The sequence below is a fragment of the Esox lucius genome, chromosome 12 (assembly GCF_011004845.1).
Source record: "Esox lucius isolate fEsoLuc1 chromosome 12, fEsoLuc1.pri, whole genome shotgun sequence".
Lineage (NCBI taxonomy): Eukaryota > Metazoa > Chordata > Actinopteri > Esociformes > Esocidae > Esox > Esox lucius.
Window position 1 is genome coordinate 17553393 of NC_047580.1, and position 24633 is coordinate 17578025.

Genomic DNA, 24633 nt, shown 5'->3' on the forward strand with positions numbered 1-24633 from the left:
TGAAAAGGATTAGGTAGAACCAACGAAGTTGACATTTTCATCTATGGACTTTGGAACAGAAGGGTTTTCAGAAACCAAGGACATTAATGGGTGTAGTTGTCATATGGGCACAGCAAAGAAGAAGAGATGGTGGAAAGGTTGAGGGAGTGCTAGGATAGGAGATGTAATATCAGGGTGGGGGAGAGTGGTAGGGCAGGCAGGGGATTGTGGAAACTGGGGCTGGAGAGCACTGGTAGAGGTACTGGTAGAGGCGGTGGGGAGTGGAATATTCTATTTCGTTAGGGAAGGGTTTATGGTGGCCCACTAAATGTTTGGCAAAGTGCCTGTTTAGGTGTATTCGTTAGACAGATTCCATTGAAATTTTTTTTGACGACAGACAAAACATTTTGCAACAGAAACTGTTGCCTGTTCACTCTAGGAAGCAAACAGAAACAGCGCAAATGGAGCAAAACGAGGAGGACTCTTCTTCAGTTTATGGTTAACTTGATTCCATTTTGCTGTGCAGACTACTGAATTTCACCTCTTGCATCTAGAGAAATACATACAGATAAACAAAGAAATAGAAAAGTGAAAACAGCAGACAATGATCCAGTCTATTTCAACAATATGACAGTAATGTCATGGAAAGATAAGATTATATTCAAGTTTATTTTGAAAGCACTGTACAGGGGTTTACATGCAAGGGGTTGCGAAGGACAAGACACAGTCTGGGGGGTGTAGCATTTCTTGAGTGGGAGCAGGTGAATGTGGACAGCTGGGTGGGCTAGGAGCTGGGGAGGGGAAGGAGCCATCGTCTTAAAAGGGTTGGATCTATATTTATATCCAGACAGCCAACAGACTTAGAGGGGCAGTATTGAGGAAGAGGTGAAGAAACACAATTATTGTCTTTTCTCAAACCCTGTTTTCACTATCTTTTTCATTTTTTGGGGTACTCTTTACTGCAAGTAGTTTGAATGGGAGCGTCGATATATAGGATTTTTTCAGGTACATATCTTTTGTTTATTTCAAGCAGGATATTGGGCAAACAAAAAGGATCACACAGGAATATTGGTCTTGTTACTGTACATTCTCCATCATCTTCAGAAATTCTGGAACACAGAAAACAGGGAGTTAATAATCTGATCCTTTTTTTTACGATTTACTACTGATCTCTCTTCGAAATAAAAACAGCTCTACAGAGTGTCATGAACCCCAATGCCCAGTATATGATAACCTCCTGTAATGCTGCCTTTCTCCAGTCACCACCGGAACAAAAGCCAGGCTGTTGACTTTGACAACCAGTACAGGTTTCTATTGACCAAGAAAGTCAATGTGACAATTGCCGGCCACTGTGCATTTCCATTGAACTGTAATTGGTCAGTAAAAAACATTTCCACCTAAAAGTAGAATGTCTATATAGGTGGGAGTATGGGGTGCATCCTAAATGGCACTCCAGTCCCTATCTAGTGCACTAGTTCTGACTAGTGGCTAGTGCATTACCTATGGAATAGGCTGCCATTTAGGACACTGTTCCTCTAAGACATGGCTGTCATTTGTTCTGCTTTGTTCTGCCACTCAGCCATTAACCATGAGCCTTCTGGGAGAATGTGAGGGGAACACAGACAGGTCATAGATGTAATAATACTGTTTAGTGACTACAGCTGAGCTTCTAACACCATAGTGCAGACAAAGCTTGTCAGGAGGCGTGCGTCCAAACCCAGCACTGTGCAAATTGACTTTTGACTAAGTGAAAGCAGCAACCTCACCTGATGGGCAAAAGAGCTTATCAATGTAGGTCACCGCAGTGAACACCTGAGTCTTAATAAAAACGTATGCAATCACAACCTAATTATTCTGCATGGGGTCATTGTCCTATTGTGAGATCAATTTGCAGCCAAGTTTCAGCCTCCTGGCAGAGGCAACTAGGTTCTCAGCAAAAATTTGGTTGATCTGAGCTGATCTGAAGGTCCTCAGTAACAGTGCAAGCAATACAGCCCAATAAAATCAAAGCTGCATCAACATATTTCACAGTGTGTATGTATGACTTTATTTTCTGCATACCCTCCTTCATTTGACTCCAGCGTAGCCTCTATTTTTGCTTCATCTGTCCATAGCACCAGGTTTTAATCTAAGTGACATTGGCTTTGAGGAAATTCTAGATGCTAGCACTATTTTCTTGATTGCTGTCAATAAATACTTTTTTTCTGACAACCCTTACAAATAGCCTCTTGGTATGGAATTGTCATCTAATTATATATTTGGAGACTCCGAGATGCAGTTGTAACAACTGTGGCACTTGGATACTACTTAGTCTCTTGAACCCTCTTAAACTCTGTGAGTCTGGGTACTTACATCCTCTAACGAGCAGGTTCCATTGGTTTTTAACTTGTTAATTATTACCCATATTTTTGGTAAGTGTATATTTAGGTTTTTAGCTAAATCGTCTTCCCATTACTTGAATTATAAAGCTCAACAACCATTTGTCCCATCATTTGTGAGTTCTCTGCCTTTCCCTATACCTAATTGTATTGTCCAGTGAAACAAGGAACATGGAAGGCCTCAAAACAGTACCTTTAGATTGAGATGTACTTCAAGTAGAAAGTCAATGCGGATGTATTTTATTCATAATTTACCATAGGGGTTCCAATCATTTTAACACCTATCTTTTTTTGGGAGACAACTGCGAGATTATTTTCTCTCAGTTAATGTATTAGGATCAAATAAATATTGCATCCCCAAATAGCTCATTAGATATCATAATAACATTAAAGGCCAAAAGCAATTTCCCAATATCAGAGTTTGTGAGTTTTGAACTGGTAATGCCAAACATTAATGAATACGTCAATCTGTTATTTCAATGTGATTTACTACAATTCTCACTACAGAAATAATGCAAAATAGATGAGGCACCAAATCGTCAGCCATGTGCTGACTTTGTAACAAGGAGAATCTAATCAATAGGTCATCTACTGTATTTTGCTTCTCAAATCAAGGAAATATTGCAAACCAAGCAATAAATTATGTTTTACAGAAACCAAAACAGTTTGAGTTGAGTTTAATCATGATTTCTGGACATTAATAATGAACAGAAACAAGCTTTTCTACTCAACTTACCATAGTGCACCTGCTTGTTTTTTGCACTACTATCCGGTTTCAACAGTAGATAGTGTGAGTGTGTGTGTGTGTTCCAGACTGCTTACCTAATCTCTCCCATGTTAATACCAAACCATTCAAACAGTCTATTTATTTTCCAATGGCACAATAAATGAATATTAATTATGGTTTCCATTGGAGGAAATTAAGCTTTTGTGTGCATGTGTGTGAGTGTCTTACCATCAAAATCAATCCTGTTGTCCTTGTTTAGGTCTGCGTCTGTCATAAGCTCATCACATTCCTCCTCTGTGACTGGCTCTCCAGTGGCAGCCATTATGTCATTAAACTCCTCACGGTCAATGAAACCATCGCCATTTCTGTGGAGAGAATACATTGATTTTGATAAACGAGAAAAATTTACCAACTGCTATATTTTGCCTGTAGGTAAATGATACAGTTTGTCATTAGAGCTTTCTAACAAGTCAGTATCCTGTGATAGGTAGGCCACCCAAAATATCTAATTTTTCTTCTATACTTGATTGCTAACCCAGGAACAGAAACTCCTACGACATGCAATGTAGGAGTGAAAGGAAAATACCAGGGGTCATTTGTCAGGGTACACACTTGTCAAAGATACGGAAGATTTCCGATAACTCTTCCTCACTCTTGCCGGCCTGGTCTTCCTTTAGCTGATGCACCATCATGACCAAGAACTCCTCAAAGTCAATGCTGCCGCTTCCTGTGGATAGGGTCAAAGGGTATGACATGGGAGGAAGCGGGGACAAAGGACGTTTTAAATAATTAACCTGCCATTTGACCCAATCATTTATTTACCATCCTCATCCACCTCCTCAATGATCAGAGCCAACTCCTCTCTGGTTGGGTTCTGGCCCAGCATCCTCATCACCTGACCCAATTCCCTGGTGCTGATATCACCGCCGCCATCGCTGTCGAACATGTCGAAAGCAGCCTTGAATTCTGCAGGGGGAGATTGGGTGATGAGCGAAATTCTGGTCATTGTCAGTTAGTAATTACTTTAAGAAATGTTTTCTGACTTTTAACAAACAAATCTGTGTTTAGGATGTAAATTGTATACAGTAAAGCTTTATTGGGTAGCAACAGGATATAATGTTGCAGAGGTTCAGAATAGCACAATTTCATGTGTACATTTCATGACCAGCAACTTAATACTGTGAGCTTCTCCCTTTCTAATAAAATAGCGTTCATATGTTTGGTTTATCCTCAACGCCTGAAACTAGCTCCCCCACACACTTGTCTTGGCAAGAAAAAAATATAGTTAGTTGCGGTTTGTTTAATCTCTCCAACCAATCCAGTATGTGTTAAAGGGGAATTATGCCCAACTACGCCCAGAAGCGTTAATTGCGTCATAGGCTCTCTCTCTCTCAGTTTCACCCGAAGACCAGAACTTTCACTTGTCGGGGTCCCCTCATAGTGTGTGAGGAAGTGAGGTGCATATTTTTCTCAAACAAGAAAAAGTGTCTGGCAACTTCTAAATCATGTAATATTTATACACATTCTAAATTTGGTTCAGAAGCCACTCCTCAAAACAGTAAAATCTTAAACCCACTTTAATTTTGGCTTCGAAATATTCTTAGAATGATTATCAGGTTACTTTGAACTATTATTAGGAAACTGCCCAACCTAAACAACTGGGTGTACAGTGACACACCGTTTTATTGTGATTATGGCAGTCATGTATAGCAATCAAGTTAAGAACCAGCAGACAAAGGGATTTGCTGTTCATTATTTATAATAACTTACCAGCAATCATCTCCTCACTCAGGAAGGACCGAGCATCACTCTGGGCGTCCGTAGGCTTTGAGTGGGAGGGAAGGGGAGCTTATATTAATACATTCATTTACTATTTCACTGCCTGTGTTGTTATATTGAAATAGTCCATTTGGAGTATTGAAGCACTGGTACTGTAGACTAGTCTTGGACATAGTCCATGGAACACATAGGCATATTTGTGTAATAATGAATGGCTTTGACTTTCAAGTTTTATAAATCTTTGAAAATGTATGGCTTTTTAATTTATTGAATTAGTGTCAACTTTCGAAATTGTTGCTTTAATTCTAATCGACCCCAAATCTATTGGATAGCCTGAGGGCTTTCAAGAAACTCAGACTGTGGGCAGCTGCTATAACATTGATATCCTATGAATACAGTATGGTTTATTTAAACACATAGTGCTGCAACCTGTCTGGTGTTCAACTACATGATGTTTGCAATTTTCTCTTCCTCTTTGCTGTTAAAGCCACATATCAAGCTTATTCCTCTAACCCCAGGAAAAACATTGCCAGATTCTCCTCAATCCTTCCCCTCCATCTTTCCCCCCTGAGGGTTCCCTGCCTCCCTTTCCCTGACCTCTGGTTGAGTCCCATCTCCCATTCCTCACCTCCCTCATTATCTCATCCCTTACCACTGGCTGAGTCCCATCTCCCATTCCTCTCTCTCCCACATCAACTCATTCCTTACCACTGGCTGAGTCCCATCTCCCATTCCTCACTTCCCACATCAACTCATCCCTGATCACTGGTTAAGTGCCACCTCCCATTCCTCACTTCCCTCATGAACTCATCCCTGACCACTGGCTAAGTCCCATCTCCCATCTTTCCTCATCGCCCTCATCAACTCATCCCTGACCACTGGTTGAGTCCTATCTCCCATTCCTCACCTCCCTCATCTACTCATCCCTGACCACTGGCTAAGTCCCATCTCCCATTCCTCACCTACCTCATCTACTCATCCCTGACCACTGGCTAAGTCCCATCTCCCATTCCTAACCTCCCACATCAACACATCCCTGACCACTGGCTAAGTCCCATCTTCCATTCCTCACTACCCTCATTATATCATCCCTTACCACTGGCTGAGTCCCATCTCCCATTCCTCACTTCCCACATCAACTCATCCCTGATCACTGGTTAAGTGCCACCTCCCATTCCTAACTTCCATCATCAACTCATCCCTGACCGCTGGCTGAGTACCATCTCCCATCTCCCATTCCTCACCACCCTCATCAACTCATCCCTGACCACTGGCTGAGTCCCATCTCCCATTCCTCACCTCCCTCATCAACTCATCCCTGACCACTGACTGAGTTTCATCTCCCATTCCTTAATCTCCCTCATAAACTCATCCCTGACCACTGGTTGAGTCCCATCTCCCATTCCTCACCTATCTCATCAACTCATCCCTGACCACTGGCTGAGTCCCATCTCCCATTTCTCACTTCCCTCATCTACTCATCCCTGACCACTGGCTAAGTCCCATCTCCCATCTCCCAATCCTCACCTCCCTCATTACCTCATCCCTGATCACTGGTTAAGTCCCATCTTCCATTCCTCACCTCCTTCATCAACTCATCCCTTTCCACTGGCTGAGTACCACCTCCCATCTCCCATTCTTCACCTCCCTCATCAACCCATCCCTGACCACTGGCTGAGTCCCATCTCCCATTCCTCATTTCCCTCATCAACTCATCCCTGATCACTGGCTGAGTACCACCTCCCATCTCCCATTCCTCACCTCCCTCATCAACTCAGCCCTGATCACTGGTTTAGTCCCATCTCCCATTCCTCATTTCCCTCATGAACTCATCCCTGATCACTGGCTGAGTCCCATCTCCCATCTCCCATTCCTCACTTCCCTCATCAACTCATCCCTGACCACTGGCTGAGTCCCATCTCTCATTCCTCACCTCCCTCATCAACTCATCCCTGATCACTGGCTGAGTCCCATCTCCCATTCCTCACCTCCCTCATCAACTCATCCCTGACCAATGGCTGAGTCTCATCTCCCATTTCTCACGCCCCTTATCTACTCATCCCTGACCACTGGCTGAGTCCCATCTCCCATTCCTCACCTCCCTCATCAACTCATCCCTGATCACTGGTTAAGTCCCATCTCCCATTCCTAACTTTCCTCATCAACTCATCCCTGACTGCTGGTTGAATCCCATCTCCCATTCCTCACCTCCCTCATCAACTCATCCCTGACCACTGGCTGAGTCCCATCTCCCATTCCTCACCTGCCTCATCTACTTATCCCTGACTACTGGCTGAGTCCCATCTCTCATTCCTCACCTCCCTTATCAACTCATCCCTGACCACTGGTTGAGTCCCATCTCCCATTCCTCACCTCCCACATCAACACATCCCTGACCACTGGCTAAGTCCCATCTTCCATTCCTCACTACCCTCATTATCTCATACCTTACCACTGGCTGAGTCCCATCTCCCATTCCTCACTTCCCACATCAACTCATCCCTGATCACTGGTTAAGTGCCACCTCCCATTCCTAACTTCCATCATCAACTCATTCCTGACCGCTGGCTGAGTACCATCTCCCATCTCCCATTCCTCACCACCCTCATCAACTCATCCCTGACCACTGGCTGAGTCCCATCGCCCATTCCTCACCTCCCTCATCAACTCATCCCTGACCACTGGCTAAGTTTCATCTCCCATTCCTCAGTCTCCCTCATAAACTCATCCCTGACCACTGGTTGAGTCCCATCTTCCATTCCTCACCTCCTTCATCAACTCATCCCTTTCCACTGGCTGAGTACCACCTCCCATCTCCCATTCCTCACCTCCCTCATCAACCCATCCCTGACCACTGGCTGAGTCCCATCTCCCATTCCTCACCTCCCTCATCAACTCATCCCTGATCACTGGTTAAGTCCCATCTCCCATTCCTCACCTCCCTCATCAACTCATCCCTGACCACTGGCTGAGTCCCATCTCTCATTCCTCACTTCCCTCATCAACTCATCCCTGATCACTGGCTGAGTCCCATCTCCCATTCCTCACTTTCCTCATCAACTCATTCCTGACCAATGGCTGAGTCTCATCTCCCATTCCTCACCTCACTTATCAACTCATCCCTGACCAATGGCTGAGTCTCATCTCCCATTTCTCACTTCCCTCATCTACTCATCCCTGACCACTGGCTGAGTCCCATCTCCCTTTCCTCACCTCCCTCATCAACTCATCCCTGACCACTGCCTTATTCCCATCTCCCATTCCTCACCTCCCTCATCAACTCATCCCTGATCATTGGTTAAGTCCCATCTCCCATTCCTAACTTTCCTCATCAACTCATCCCTGACTGCTGGTTGAATCCCATCTCCCATTCCTCACCTCCCTCATCAACTCATCCCTGACCACTGGCTGAGTCCCATCTCCCATTTCTCACCTGCCTCATCTACTTATCCCTGACTACTGGCTGAGTCCCATCTCTCATTCCTCACCTCCCTTATCAACTCATCCCTGACCACTGGTTGAGTCCCATCTCCCATTCCTCACCTCCCTCATCTACTCATCCCTGACCACTGGCTAAGTCCCATCTCCCATTCCTCACTTCCCTCATCTACTCATCCCTGACCACTGGCTAAGTCCCATCTCCCATTCCTCACCTCCCTCATTTACTCATCCCTGACCACTGGCTAAGTCCCATCCCCCATCTCCCATTCCTCACCACCCTCATCAACTCTTCCCTGACCACTTGCTGAGTCCTCTAAAACTTCAAGATGGCCAAACTGGCTCTGCACATCAGGAAACCAACACTTGACCCCTCTGATCTCCAAAACTACAGACCGTTATGCCTTCTAACTTTATGTTCATGGTCCCTGACCAGTCTGGCTTCAAAATGAGTCTACTCTGATCTCATCCTTCTTCATCTATCTGCTGTGAACCATCAGATCCTTATTTGATCCACCATCATCACCAGATCTCTGCGCATTCTTACCTGCCAGTCCATTTCTGCCAGGTGTTATGGAGAGGATCTGTGTCTGCCCTGTCCTTCTCTCTCTTTTTACACTAAGTCACTTTGCTCCATATTCTCACATGGTCTTGCTTATCATTGCTATGCTGATGACACTTAACTACTTTACCTCTTCTGACACTCAGATGGGGACGCACAGGTGAATTTCAGCACCTCAACCTCGACAAGTCAGTGTTCCCCTTCCTCTGAGGAAAGGCCTGTCAGCTCCAAGGTGTCCTACTTCCAGAGTGCAAAGAGCATTGGTGTGACCCTGGACACCACCCTGTTGTCACCGCAAATATCAAGACGATGACCTATTTCTGCAGGTTGATGCTCTACAACATTCCTAGAATATGAACTCACCTCACAATGGAAGCAGAGCAGGGACTAATCCTTATCTCTGATTGTGCCATCAATCCCCTGCAACCTACCCAGAATGCCTCTGCTTGCCATGTGTTCAACCTTCCCGTGTTCTCCATGTCACCACACTACTTCACACTCCACTGGCTTCCAGTCGAAACTCGCATCTACTAGCATACCAATGATGCTTGCTTATGTAGCGAAAGAGGAACTGCCCGTCATACCTTTAAGGAATGCTGAAACAATGCTCCAGAGTTGGAGCTTTAATGGACTAATGACTATGCCTTATGCCCATCTGTGTGAAAACTAAGCTCCACCCCTGTGCCTACATCCTAAACCTGAGTGCTTTGTTATAGCACCTCCAGTCTCTTGGCAGCTCTTAATCAGCCCAGTCAAAGCTCTTCTCTGTCTTGAACACTGAAGTCCTTGCCCACTGTCAGATTAATAATTTTAAACATTTTAAAGCAGCAAAAGAAATTATATTTCACTTCAAGGGGGGTGTAGACTTTCCCTTGCACCTGTAGAGACATCCTTCAAAATGTACACAGTGAATTAACTTTTATCAATAAGTTCAACTCACTCAAGGGAAGTAGATATATCCCACGCTATCCTAAAGACTTAAGTTTTTCTAGTTAAACATTCTGGAGATTAGGTATCTTTAAGAGATAATATAGAATATTGCCAGATATTGCCATGAATGAGGATAGTTAATTTTAGTTTTCAGCTCCATTAAATCATTGATTCAACAAGAACAATGTGACCGAGATGTAGATCTCCAGGGGAAACTTCACAGGGGGCCACGTGTCAACACACTGCCCCAACACTGACTCATACATCTTCAACAGCCACTAACACCACCACCCTCATTTCACAATACTGACCACATCTGTCTGCCATGATGACTGTAGAATATGGTGGCCCCATGACACATATACTGTACACGTGTTAAACCCTCTGTTACTTCTAATCACACTGTCGGTGTCTTTTATCCAGAAAGCACCACCGTAACCTTTAGTGATTATGGTGGCCTTGAAACACAGAAACACGGAACACTGCGACAATGTGAATCCAATGCATACAATACATACTATGCTGCCTAGTTTATATTCATGCAGCTAAATGTCACTCCTATAAAAGCCAACGAAATACAGAATAACTAAATTCAAACGGGCAGGTCTTGATAGGTGGACCACAACAACAAAACAAGAGCCTTCAACTCCCGTCTCTGTAAATCCATTATGTATGTAAGGGCACAAGCAGCTCCAGGTAATTTTCAAATCAGTCTGTAGTCTCCATCTTCATGAATTCTGCTCTGTTTTCCCAGATCAAAAGTAAATCTGCTAAAACTGTAGAACTCCGACCACAGTTGAAAAAGCAGAATGGACAAAGCAATCCCATGACATCTGCTCATCTTGGTTTTTCCTGCTGTAAATCTTACCATGGTGGCTGGCTGTGCTGCAACAGACACAACAGAAAAACAGAGGGAACTTCAGGGAAGTGTCTTTCTGATACCCAGTTGATAGACACAGTGCTATATGACAACCCAATAAGTACCCTTCATCTAGCTACTTTGTGTGAATATGATCAGGATTGGGCAAGAAACCTTTCGCCTGGACTAGCATCCACCAATCGTCTCGCTGCTTTCTTTGTAACCCACACAATCTCCACCTCAGACACAAACTGCCCCCCCTCTTAAGCCTCTTCCAATCCCCCATATTTAGCTGAAGGACAAGCGGAGCAGTTGCAATGACATTTATTATGGCAAGGGTTCAAATGAGAATCTAACAGCAGATGGACACCGTCTATCCATCACACACATGCATTGGTGTTGAATCTGGGGTGGGCTGGACACGAGGGAGTGGGATTTGTAACGTCTCTCACATACTTTGGGGCCAACAGCTCCGTCTGATAACCTGTCTGGTTCTCTCTTCCCTCAGTTTGCACTCTCCACTCTGCTTATGTCCACTATGCTCATGTCCTTGTACATGTGACATCTGAAACCTCAGACAGGTGCAGATACAGTTATGTCCCTCCTCACACAGTGCTGTCATCAAATCAGTCATCCCTCCTCTTTTTCTTCAATGACAGTTCAGTAAAGATCTCAGCAAGGATATCAAACCATTGAATAATAACTGGCATTAAATATACGTTTACTGTGGAGTGACAATCCAGGCCAATACCCAGTACCTCATAATGATGGCTGGTGATTGAAGAAGAACACAGGGCAATATATTTTGGCAATAAGAAATGAGGGTGTGTGGCTACAAGCTGTTTTTAGGTATAACGTGTCACAGAGTGCCTAGAAACACAGCACTTTGTCGTGGTATATTGGCAATATACCACAGACCCCTGAGTTGTGATTATAAACTGATTACAAACACAATTTGAACAGTAACATTTTATGTGAGGTCGTACCTGTTTAAATGTGTAGTATAGCGGTTTTCAGCAAATCAGCATTCAGGATTCAAACCAACTTGTTTACAATGTACCTTTTTTAACCACATCTTTCTCAATGGTACCTGATGATAACAGCAACTAGACCAAACTCGACTACACCTCCCTGACCACTGGTTGAGTCTGTACATCTTGATTTGTAGATTGAGTTTCAAATCTGTGTTTTCATGTTGTAACCTTCTCTCTCTCTTCTCAGTACTTGGCAAGTCTTACAGGCAAATCACTAGAAGTGACCTTGCCAGTGTCACAATAAGTGGTGTAGTGATGTGTTGCTTGAACAAGGAACCAGGTGCAGGCAGGGGTAGTCGGTGTGGAGTCTTTAATTGACAAGAAATAAACAAACACCGAGCACAAAACAAAAGCAATGGGCTGACTAAAGCAGCAAAAACAACAATATGCAATGGCACAAGTAATTACAACAACGGCAACACACACGACATCCAAACATGACAAGAACAATGAGCCACAATGTGGGGAGCAGAGGGGAAACATATATACACATACAAACGATACAAATTGGAACCTGGTGTGAAGGATTGAAAACATGTGACAGTCCGGGATGTGTTCGTGAGATATGGGAACTTGAGAATATATGGCACGGTGGTGCTGCTGCTCACCGCACCATGACAGCCAGCCACTAATCTCCCACCACATCATTGGCCTTCCATTCCTGATCAGGTTTCTTACATAGTAATCCTTCTAGTGCTTGAGTTTCGGTGGCCTTGCAAATACACGTATGTACAGTATATGTATACTGCTAATAGAAAGTATATGTATACTGTATATGGATAGTGTATGTATACTGTTTATAGATAGTGTACATATACTGTTTATAGATAGTGTACGTAGACTGTTTATAGATAGTAAATGGTCCCAAGGCCCGTCTGTGTGTAATAGACTAGCAATCATGAAGAGTGTAACATCAACTACAATGTGTCCCCATTAACCTCAATAGTAGTGTGATTTGACAGTTCATACAATGCTACCTCCAGTCCTATACCTAGGCACTCTAACAAAAAAAACATAAAAAAAAATCCAATTTGAGTTATTTTGATCATCCAGTATGTAATCCATATCATACCTCAACGTGCATGCACCGATCACACTGTTTTGTTTGGAAATGCCATCACCTCAACAACTACTCTGGAACGTAAAGGAACCGTGACAGGGAATGGCCATTGCATATTTCTTGCTATTTCAGGATGCACATATGTGATATGGATAGTATGTAATGCAACTGAGGATGGTAAATAATTGAATTTGGAGGAAAAACACCTGAATCGTGTTATAACTAAATCTTGCATAAACTGCTCTCATATTGAAAAAAGTCATTTAAAGTCTATAAATGAATTCTACTGAAGACATTGTACTTTTCACTTTTTTTTTTGTGTACTTTTTACAAGTCTACAGTCTACAGCTGTTTTACATGGTTAGGGAAACAAGGTAATGGTGTACTAAGAACAGATTGGGTGATCTGTCATCACAGCCTTTTAACGACTGAAAGTGGAACACACCTGTCTGACTGGCCCCTAATCATCTGCCCTAACTCTAGTTGCACCTTGTAAGTTGCAGTATTTCATCCCTTCCTCTCCCATGTCTTGTTCTCCTTTCTCATCCCCTCCGCTCTCATTCCCTCCTCTCAATCAGTCAATCAGTCACTCAGTCAAATATATTTTATGAAGCCCTTTTTCATCAGCAGCTGACACAAAATGCATCTACAAATACCCAGCCTAAAACACCACAGAGAAAGCAACAAGAGTTTATGAACTGTGGCTTGGAAAAACACCAGAGTATGGTCGAAACCTAGGAAGAAACCTAGAGAGGAACCAGGCACTGCAGGGTGGCCTGCTCACATCTGGCTGAGCACGGTGACATTATAAGAGTCCATGACCTGTTTGGGCCACATGCATGTTCAGATGACCAGCTTTTCAATAAATGCGGGTAATCTGTGTCCAGAGCTTTTAGGTAGAGGCCACGGTCAGCTTCACAGCCAGGGACATGGACAGTGATGACCAGATGGGCTGTGGATAGTGACTCTGGCTTTGGAAAGGGTCAGCTGAGAGCCAGGCCCAGTAGTGCTAAGGCATGGTCCAACAGTTTCAACAGGACACCAGAGAAATTATGTGGACCATTACTACGATCAAAAATGAAACCTCAGCATACGATGCATGGTTACCGACCCTAGACCCCTGCACATAAATTAATGGAGGGTAAGAAGTAGTGACTAATAAGGGAGGTTCTGGAGACTCCTGTAGTGGTGTAATAGCTAGGTGGTGTCCTCCCCCAGGTTTGGGCTAGAAGGAAGTCCTCCCAGCAGAGCGTCTAAAACCCAGACTACATAGACTACTGCAGCATAAAAACGAGGGATTGATACGGGGGTCCGGCCATACACAAGGGGATTATGGGGCGTGGCAAAGTAGCTAGGTGGCTCTTAAGCCACCCCCCTTTTTCTTTCTTTCCCTCCAATTTCATCCCCTCTTCACTTATCTTCATCAATTTCATCCACATCTCTCTCATCTACATTTCTCATCCTCACCACTCTCATCCTCTCTATCATTCACTCCTCTCACCCCCCCCCGCTCATCTGCTACTCCCTCATCCATTATTTTCTCATCCCTTTCTGTCACATCCATTCCTCTCCCCTTTCCTCCTCTGTCTTTTCTTTTCTCATTCCCTCCCTGGGACCAGTAAAGTCTCCTATGCTACTCTGAGTGTCTAATGTGTTCTTGACAGACAGAACCAGCTGACCCTGAGGCCTTCAACCTAAGTCTCTCTCTCCCTCCTTGCCTTAAGCCCTACCCCTCCTCCTCTTCTTTTCCACACTCTATTCTTGGACATTCCCAGGAAAAACAGCTGAGCGCTCCAGATCTACTACATGACGTTCCAAACTAAATAAGGCTTCGTGAGTCTTGTGTAGTCTTCCCCTCTGTCCCATGTTCAATTGCCTGTCCTAAGAGACAGCTTCGCAAACACACAGTTGGATGTCCCCCCACCGAAGTCAGTGTTGTATTTATAAGCAGAAGGATACAAAGAAGTACTGTTGGTAATATGCTACATCAAAGCCGTTATTATTATTGATATTTGTTATCTGTGCCTTTAAAACTCTGTGCCTTTAAAACTCTGTGCCAAAATAAAACAAATAAAAATAGGTTTCCTTAACAGTCTATGGACATGGATTTGGTTTTAAAAACAGCTATTTAATATTGATCCTTCACAGTTTTTCACAAATGCGGACACATTTCCTGAATGTGTACTGCATTTACTACCATTACAAATAGTAGCACACTTCTGAAAACTCACACCATATTCTCACACCACTTGACTTCTCGACAAAATTAGGCCTAAACATTCTTAAAAACATATTATCCAGCATATAAATGAAACTTGCCCTCAAACATCAACAAAAGCATAAAAAAGAATGACAATATTGAATACCCATTGCACACTGGTGAGAGGAATGGAAAACTATTAAAAAAGGTATTAGTGAATTAATATCCATAATTGTCACAATCAAAGGAAGACAGAACACGAGTCACAAAGCGAGAGTAGGGTAATGTACTTTTAATGTTCTTTGTAAACCAAAACAACAAAATGAGAGGCCCACAGTTTCTAATCAAAACGTCAGCACAGAGATGCCTAGAGGCACCTCTGCGGTCAAGTCCTGACTGTGGCACCATGGCGCTTAGAGATGCCTCGAGGCCCCCAGCTAGGAACTGACAATAATGTGTTCCGGAATTCCTCCTATGAATCGTGCATGGTATTATGCACTGATCAGCCATAACATAATTACCACTTACAGGTGAAGTGAATAACACTGATAATCTCGTTATCATGGCACCTGTCAGTGGGTGGGATACATTAGGCAGCAAGGGATTTCTGTCCTCAAAGTTGATGTGTTAGAAGCAGTACAAATCGGCAAGTGTAAGGATCTCAGCACCTTTGAAAAGGGCCAAATTGTGATGGCAAGACGACTGGGAATCCCGTTTCTTTTACATCACGTGGATGGCCAGGTGCATTTGCTTTGCTTACCTGGAGAACACATGGCACCAGGATGCACTATGGGATGCTTTGGGCAATGTTCTGATGGGAAACCTTGGGTCCTGATATTCATGTGGATGTAACTTTGACATGTATAACCTACCTGAACATTGTTCCAGACCATGAGCCCCCTTTCATGGCACCGGTATTCCCTGATGGCATTGACCTCTTTCAGCAGAATAATGCCCCTTGCCACAAAGCAAAAATGGTTCAGGAATGGTTTGAGCAACACAACAACGAGTTCAAGATGCTGACTTGGCCTCCAAATTCCCCAGATCTCAATCCAATCGAGCATCTGTGGGAAGTACTGGACAAACAGGTCCGATCCATGCAGGCCCCAGCTTGCAACTTACAGGACCAAAAGGATCTGCTGCTAACCTCTTGGTGCCAGTTACCACAGCACATCTTCAGAGGTCTAGTGGAGTCCATGCATCGACGGGTCAGGGCTGTTTTTAGGGCAAAAGGGGGATCTATACAATATTAGGCAGGTTGTCATAATGTTATGGCTGATTAGTGTAGACTGTGAAAGATGTCTAGAGGGAATGCTGAAGTGTCTATAAAATACACAAATGCCATAATTTTTTGTTTTTTGCACTGTAATTCAGCCACACTAAAAATGTAGCCCAAGAAAACCAGGGGAGAAGTGGTTTTGACAGGAATGGTGTTATAAACAGGAAAATAAATGTTTATTCTGCCTCAGCATCCTCTATCTACAGAATCTCACAAAAGTGAGAACACCCCTAAGTGAAAATGGCCAATTTGGGCCTAATTAGCCATTTTCCCTCCCCGGTATCAGGTGTGAATGGGGAGCAGGTGTGTTAAATTTGGTGTTATCGCTCTCACACTCCCTCATAACGGTCACTGGCAGTACAACTTGGTACCTCATGGCAAAAAACTCTCTGAGCAACAAAGAATTGTTGCTCTATATAAAGATTGCCTAGGCTATAAGAAGATTGCCAAGACCCTGAAACTGAGCTGCAGCATGGTGGCCAAGACCGTACAGCAGTTTAACAGGACAGGTTCCACTCAGAACAGGCCTCACCATGCTCAACCAAAGAAGTTGAGTGCACATGCTCAGCGTCATATCCAGAGGTTGTTTTTGGGACATAGACATATGAGTGCTGCCAGCATTGCTGCAGAGGTTGAAAAGGTGGGGGGTCAGCCTGTCAGTGCTCAGACCATACACCGCACACTGCATCAAATTGGTCTGCATGGCTGTCGTCCCAGAAGGAAACCTCTTCTAAAGATGATGCACAAGAAAAGCCCGCAAACAGTTTGCTGAAGACAATCAGACTAAGGACATGGATTATTGGAACCATGTCCAGTGGTCAGATGAAATAAACTTATTCGGTTCAGATGGTGTCAAGCGTGTGTGGCAGCAACCAGGTGAGGAGTACAAAGACAAGTGTGTCTTGCCTACAATCAAGCATGGTGGCTGGATTGTCATGGTCTGGGGCCGCATGGGTACTGCCGGCACTGGGGGGCTACAGTTCATTGAGGGAACCATGAGGGGTGTACTCACTTTTGTTGCCAGCAGTTTGGACATTGATGGCTGTGTGTTGAGTTATTTTGAGGGGACAGCAAATGTACACTGTTATACAAGCTGTACACTCACTACTTTACATTGTAGCAAAGTGTAATTTCTTCAGTGTTGTCACATGAAAAGATATAATCAAATAATTGCAAAAATGTGAGGGGTGTACTCAATTTTGTGAGATACTGTAACTTCGCCAAGGACTTTTACCTACTTCTCAGGCTGATGCTCTTCATACCTTGAAAAATGCATCTGACCTGAAATATTCTTCTTGGCTGGATTTATCTATGTATCAGATTGTTTTTAAAAAAACAACTTCACCAATGGCTATTTTCTTGACCCTCAGAGAGTTTCTTTTGAACTTTGTACATTATTCATAGAACTAGTTTTAGTGTGTTGGTGGTTGTGAAAAACTGTAATAGAATAACATTTGTGCTACAAATACTAAACTATCCCCCTTTGGAAACATTGCCATGGCAACTAACCATCAGTTTAATGTCATACAAATGTACTTTGCAGCAGCAAACCTTATTGTTACAATGGCGAACGGCTGGTTTTCTTTGCTGTCATCAAGCTTAACATTTGTTAATGTTTTGGCCTATTTAAATGGTTGGTTTTAAAGAAGAGTGTAATCTATAAAATATTCTCTTTAAAGGATTACATTTTACAACCTGTTTCCAAAAAGGTTGGCACGCTGCGTAAATGCAAATAAAAACAGAATGCAATGATGTGCATATCATTTATCCCTATATTTAATTGAAAGTAGTACAAAGACAACCTATCAAATATTGAAACTGAGAAATGTTATTGTTTTTGGACAATACTTTTGATGTCAGCAACACGTTTCAAAAAAGTTAGGACAGGGGCATGTTTACCTCTGTGTAGCATCTCTTCTTCTTTTAACAATACTCTAAATGTTTGGGAACTGAAGAGACCAGTTGCTGTAATTTTGAAAGTGAACTATTATTACCATTCTTGCTTGGTATAGGATTTCAGCTGGCACAACAGTTCAGGGTCTCACTTGTCTTATTTTTCATTTCGTAATGCGCAAATGTTTTCAATGGGTAACAGGTCTGGACTGCAGGCAGGCCAGCTGAGCACCCAGACTCTTTTATTACGGAGCCATGCTGCCGTAATATGTGCAGAACGGGGTTTGGTATTGTCTTGCTGAAATAAGCAAGGCCTTCCCTAAAAAATACATTGTCTGGATGGCAGCATATGTTGCTCCAAAACCTGTATACAGTGGGGAGAAAATTTATTTGATATACTGCCGATTTTGCAGGTTTTCCAACTTACAAAGCATGTAGAAGTCTGTCATTTTTATCATAGGTACTCTTCAACTCTTTCAACAAAAATCCAGAAAATCACATTGTATGATTTTTAAGTACTTAATTTGCATTTTATTGCATGACATAAGTATTTGATACGTCAGAAAAGCAGAACTTAATATATATACGTTTCCTGTAGTTCTTGACCAGGTTTACACACACTGCAGCAGGGATTTTGGCCCACTCCTCCATACAGACCGTCTCCAGATCCTTCAGGTTTCGGGGCTGTCGCTGGGCAATACTGACTTTCAGCTCCCTCCAAAGATTTTCTATTGGGTTCAGGTCTGGAGACTGGCTAGGCCACTCCAGGACCTTGAGATGCTTCTTACGGAGCCACTCCTTAGTTGCCCTGGCTGTGTGTTTCGGGTCGTTGTCATGCTGGAAGACCCAGCCACGACCCATCTTCAATGCTTTTACTGAGGGAAGGAGGTTGTTGGCCAAGATCTCGCGATACATGGCCCCATCCATCCTCCCCTCAATACGGTGTAGTCGTCCTGTCCCCTTTGCATAAAAGCATCCCCAAGTATGATGTTTCCACCTCCATGCTTCACGGTTGGGATGGTGTTCTTGGGGTTGTACTCATCCTTCTTCTTCCTCCGAACACGGCGAGTGGAGTTTAGACCAAAAAGCTCTATTTTTGTCTCATCAGACCACATGACCTTCTCCCATTCCTCCTCTGGATCATCCAGATGGTCATTGGCAAACTTCAGACAGGCCTGGACATGCGCTGGCTTGAGCAGGGGACCTTACGTGCGCTGCAGGATTTAAATCCATGACAGCGTAGTGTGTTACAAAGGGTTTTCTTTGAGACTGTGGTCCCAGCTTTCTTCAGGTCATTGACCAGGTCCTGCCGTGTAGTTCTGGGCTGATCCCTCACCTTCCTCATGATCATTGATGCCCCACAAGGTGAGATCTTGCATGGAGCCCCAGACCGAGGGAGATTGACCGATATCTTGAACTTCTTCCATTTTCTAATAATTGCGCCAACAGTTGTTGCCTTCTCACCAAGCTGCTATTGTCCTGTAGCCCATCCCAGCCTTGTGCAGGTCTACAATTTTATCCCTGATGTCCTTACACAGCTCTCTGGTCTTGGCCATTGTGGAGAGGTTGGAGTCCGTTTGATTGAGTGTGTGGACAGGTGTCTTTTATGCAGGTAACAAGTTCAAACAGGTGCAGTTAATACAGGTAATGAATGGAGAACTAACAGGTCTGTGAGAGCCAGAATTCTTACTGGTTGGTAGGTGATCAAATACTTCTGTCATGCAATAAAATGCAAATTAATTATTTAAAAATCCTACAATGTGATTTTCTGGATTTTTGTTTTAGATTACAGACCTGTACATGCTTTGTAAGTAGGAAAACCAGCAAAATTGGCAGTGTATCAAATATATGTTCTCCCCACTGTACCTACTAATGTAAAATATGATGGTGGATCTTTAATGTTATGAGGCAATTTGCTCTTTGGCTATTTTAGATAAATACTCCAGCTCCCTCCCAATGTGTTCTGCAATCTCATAAAACATTTTAGAATGTTCAGTGTTGAAAACTCACAAAGAGGTTGTTGGATTATTTAAAACAGAAATGCTCATAATTTTGACACATATCTTTATAAGAAAACTTTTATGTTTTTAAACAATATTGTTCTCTAAGCAATTATTTTAGTAGAAACATAATTTCCCTAATAGTGGACATACCATGTAAATAGAATTTCATTTTTTGGTGGCTATTTTAAGCACAACCCTATTTCTTAGGGTAGTGTAATTATGCAAAAAAAGAGGAACCTAACCTAATGAGTTATTAGAGAATCCTAGATATAACATACATTTACCTATAAGTGACTGGGAGAGATCAACAGACAAACCAGAAAGTCTGCATAATGAACAGTCTCACCATCCTTCTTGAGCGTGCAAGTGGATGAGAGACAGAGCGAGAGAGAGAGAGAGAGAGAGAAAGAGAGAAAGAGAGAGAGAGGGAGGAAAGAAGAGGGAGGAGGGTGACAGTATAAAGCTATGCACGTGGCTCTACCAGTGTGCATAATTTAGAAATAATGAATTCCAGTCAGGTATTCAACCGTACGGGTCTATGCCTTGCCCAACCTATGGAGAACAGAACAGAAGACCATCATCACCAGTCTGACCTCGGAGGCTGCCTCTTTTCGTCCATGATGGCGTTTGACGCGGAGGTATACATCCTGATCTGTGTGTTCTTAATTCTCACCATCCTGTCCCTAGTCGTGAACGGATGCACTCTGCTGGGACTCGGACGCTCGAACGACCTGTCTTGGGAGCCCCGGTACGCCCTGTTGAAGAACCTGATCCTGAGTGACATTGTGCAGACCATGAATTTGGGCCCGTTTGTGACCCACTGCTTAATACAGAGAAGCACCATGACCTTCAACAGTTGGTGCGTAATCCAGTACTTCACGGGCAGCGCCTGCATCTTCTGCACCATGATCACCATCACGTGCATGGCCATCGAGCGCTACCTCTACGTGTGCCACGCCATCCACTACCTGGCCATCCTGACCCCTGTGCGCCTGCGCCTCGCCGTCAGCTTCACCTGGGTCCTGTCCATCAGCGCCGGCCTTGTTAACGTCACCCTGCTGCACCGGGGGGAGGGGGAGTACGGCGCCGCCACCTACGGCCTCACCTGCGAGCCCGACACTGTGGAGCGCCACATGGGCTTCCCTAGAGCGGCGGCCGTCACCCCCAAGCTGATGGGCGTGAGCGTCACCGTGCTCTGCCTCCTCAGCTACTTCTTCGCCTACGTGAGGATGTACCAGGACGCCTGCAACGCCGTGATGCCGTTCAGCGTGGTCAACATGCGGGCGCGCAACACCGTGCTCTTTTACTGCGGGATGCTGTTTCTGCAGCTCCTCCCAATGTTCCTCAAGATCACCTCAGATGTTCTGTGGGAGCTGGAGGGCACAACGGACACTTCTACAGTCCCCCCGAAGAACCTCTTTGGGGCTGATTCGTTACTGTTGGCCGGCACCCTGCACGTCGCCCTCCTGGCTCTCATCCTGGTGCCCCCCTGTATCAACCCACTCATCTATGGCCTCCGCAATGGGGAGGTGCGCCAGGCTCTGCCCAGACTATTCCGATGGAAGGGTGACAGTCCTGTGCTGGACGTGGAAACAACTGAGGGGTTGTCACACGCAGGTGGGCTGAGTGAGGGAGGGGAGAGATATGGCAACGGAGCCCATGTAAAACCATTTGAGGAGAGGGACGAGGAGCGCACTGATGTTGGTAAATGTACAATTGTTAGCAACGATGTAGTGCGCAGTACTAACACGGATTATAGCATGAATTGAACAGGACCAGTATTATGTCATTATCATCTGTATTTTATGTTTGTACTTGGTCGTATAGAGGCGTTGGCCATATAGAGGTTGGACCAAGCTTCAAAACCTGTCTTGGTGTATTGTTCTTCTATGGTTATTGTTTTTATATATTGTTAGTATTGCAATCATTTTGCAATAGTTCTCACTGCCACAGTTATTGTAGCTTTAATATCTAATCATTAGCGTCTGTCAGACCTGAATGTGAAAAGGTTTTTGCTACTGTTCTCAGATTTTGTTAGAAAAGTAATGAGGTTGAGACAGTTGGATAAATTGGGTAATTGTTGTAAGATTTTTTTAATCATAGATAGGTGCAGGTTTTGCTTTGTTGTAGGCTATATTTGACTGAAATATCTGATAGTATGATTGTTTTATGATTGTCCAGTTATCCTTTCAAAAAATGTCTGATTTGTCTGGATATGGAACGTTGTCTACTGATGTCTACAGAGACTGTCGAAATGTTTTCTTAAATCATCCTGTTATTGCAGGAGTTGTCCTACAGTAAGAAATACTGATACCCAATACATTTGAAGTAAAATTGTTGAAAATCGAAATTGTTAAAACATTTTAGTCCTCTATTTAAAGCAGCATTCAATATTTATTTATTTTTGTTTGTTTTCTATTTGCTTACTTTTGTATTTTCAGACTTTTGTAATGTAATTTATGTAATAATAAAAATTATATGAAAATATATTGTGGTATTACTTTCATATAGGTTGGTGCCAGCGGATAATGTATATGGTCATTGTCCATAAATTAGTGGTTGTGTTTGTTTTTGCAACCACTACACATCATTGGCTGAGAGAATTGACCTGCTGCTAGTTAAGAACTGTCCCCTAAACTTCTGCAGAGCCAATGAAAACATGCTTCCGCCCCCTAGTGTTAGATATCTGTATTTCCATTAACATGGACATCAACATCAACTGCAGTATACCCAGATGATAAAAGATTTGTTTTATTGGGTAACACTTTATTTGAAGTGCATAAGAGTGACATGACATTGTCATGATACTGTCATAACCATGACATGACACATGAAGGAATCATTATGAACGTTTATGAATGTTGTCATTAGGTGTCATTTGGTCAATTATGTCATTTTTTAAGCAAGGTTGACATTGTTTGTGATGTCTTTGTTATGACAACTTGACATTAACTGAGTAGACAGAACCTGACAATGCCTTCATTATGAAAACTTGACATTAACTAAGACAAAATATTCTGTCAATGTCTTTGTTATGACAACTTAACATTAACTGACACAACATAACCTGTGAATGTTGATATTAACCACGACAACATTAGGTTAGATTCAACTTGTAATTGAACAAGTACAGTGCAATAAAATATAAGGAGTAGGGTCTCATGTGCAACTGAAATGCAGGAATAGCAGCAATGAGGTTCCGAGGTAGACACGTACCTGTAACAATTGAAAACTTCCTTATCAGACTTTGCAAGGCTAATAGTACAAAGGGTGGATATTGTTAGTGATGTGTCACAGAGTTCAGCAGGGTTACTGTGGATGGAATTAAAGTGTTCCTGAGACTGCTGGTACGGGAACGAAGAGACCTTTACCACCAACCTGATGGAAGGATGGCAAACAGTTTGTGGCATGGATGTGAAGGGATACTGTGGTGCATTTAGTCAGAAACATAACCTGTGATAAACATATCATAGTAGGCCTGATTATCAAACTTGAAGAAACTATTTAGCTATGTGTTGGCATCAAATACAACTGTCATATGTGGTAGGTTTTGACATTGGCTATCATGAGACCATGATAATTGTGTCATTAATATTTTCCTTGACCTCAACTACAGTGGTACAATTTGAACTTGTCATGAAGAGGTCATTAAGTGCTATTACACTGTCAAATGCTATTAAAACTGTGTCATGAATCTTTTTCTTGAGTACAGTGGTACAATCTTTTATTGTATTTGCACAATGTTCTCAGCACGTACATTTAGCAGATGCTTTTATCCAAAGAGACTTCTAAGTAAGAGATTTACATATTATGCATAGACCATGATCATAAACAACAAGCCATCTTATTGTCTATTGGGTACTATCTAGAGTTTGATAATATAATGAAAACCCAGCCGATTTTGATCTCATCCACAACTTCCCTGAACATCGAGTCCATCCCCGAACATCTAGTACTGCATGAATAACAGTAATTGTATTGCCATTTTACCTGACATGCCAGCATATGCAGACACCCCAGGGGGGCTCCCTTAATTTGGCCAAGTAGAAAGTCCTTGTCGTTTTTCAGCTCCCTGTTGGCCTCCTCCTGGTATTTGATGCGGTCCTCAAGGTGTTCAATATTTTGACGATCCATCTTGGTTTGTTGTTTTAGTTTGGCCAACTCCAATGCCCCTGTTGGTGCCCCTGCAACAATTTGGGGGCCAAACAAATGTGATTGTATATAAATTAAGCCTTTGTTATCTACCGTCCTGAGAATGTTCCTTGCTGCATACGGTGCAAGCCAAGAACTGTGCAGTAATAGGGTATCAGGCTGTTATAAAGTGTAGTACAATAAACAACATTCTATTTAGGTTTTATATAGACTGAACTAGTAACATAATTACTAGGGCTGACCCAAACTATTCACATAAAAAAAATAATGAATTGTGGATAGCCTTGCGAATGTTGCTATTCAGAAAACATTATTTATACTTTGAGGCACATGAGGTAATACAAAAATGATTTATTTTCA

General features: G+C 43.1%; 2 protein-coding genes across 2 annotated transcripts; one reads left to right on the plus strand and one right to left on the minus strand.

Moving 5' to 3' along the window:
* Positions 1–629: 629 nt before the first annotated feature.
* LOC105013789 (troponin C, skeletal muscle) lies at positions 630–10866 on the minus strand. The gene is made up of 6 exons (XM_013136393.3): positions 10662–10866; positions 4855–4909; positions 3907–4050; positions 3697–3811; positions 3313–3449; positions 630–1088 (listed from the first exon to the last, which is right to left on the minus strand). The coding sequence occupies exons 1-6, from the start codon at positions 10662–10664 to the stop codon at positions 1057–1059; spliced, it is 486 nt and encodes a 161-aa protein (XP_012991847.1). The 5' UTR covers positions 10665–10866; the 3' UTR covers positions 630–1056.
* A 9875-nt stretch (positions 10867–20741) lies between these two features.
* Positions 20742–21890, plus strand: LOC105027773 (olfactory receptor-like protein OLF4). Its single transcript, XM_010900027.2, has one exon. The coding sequence runs from the start codon at positions 20742–20744 to the stop codon at positions 21888–21890; it is 1149 nt and encodes a 382-aa protein (XP_010898329.2).
* The last annotated feature ends 2743 nt before the right edge of the window (positions 21891–24633 follow it).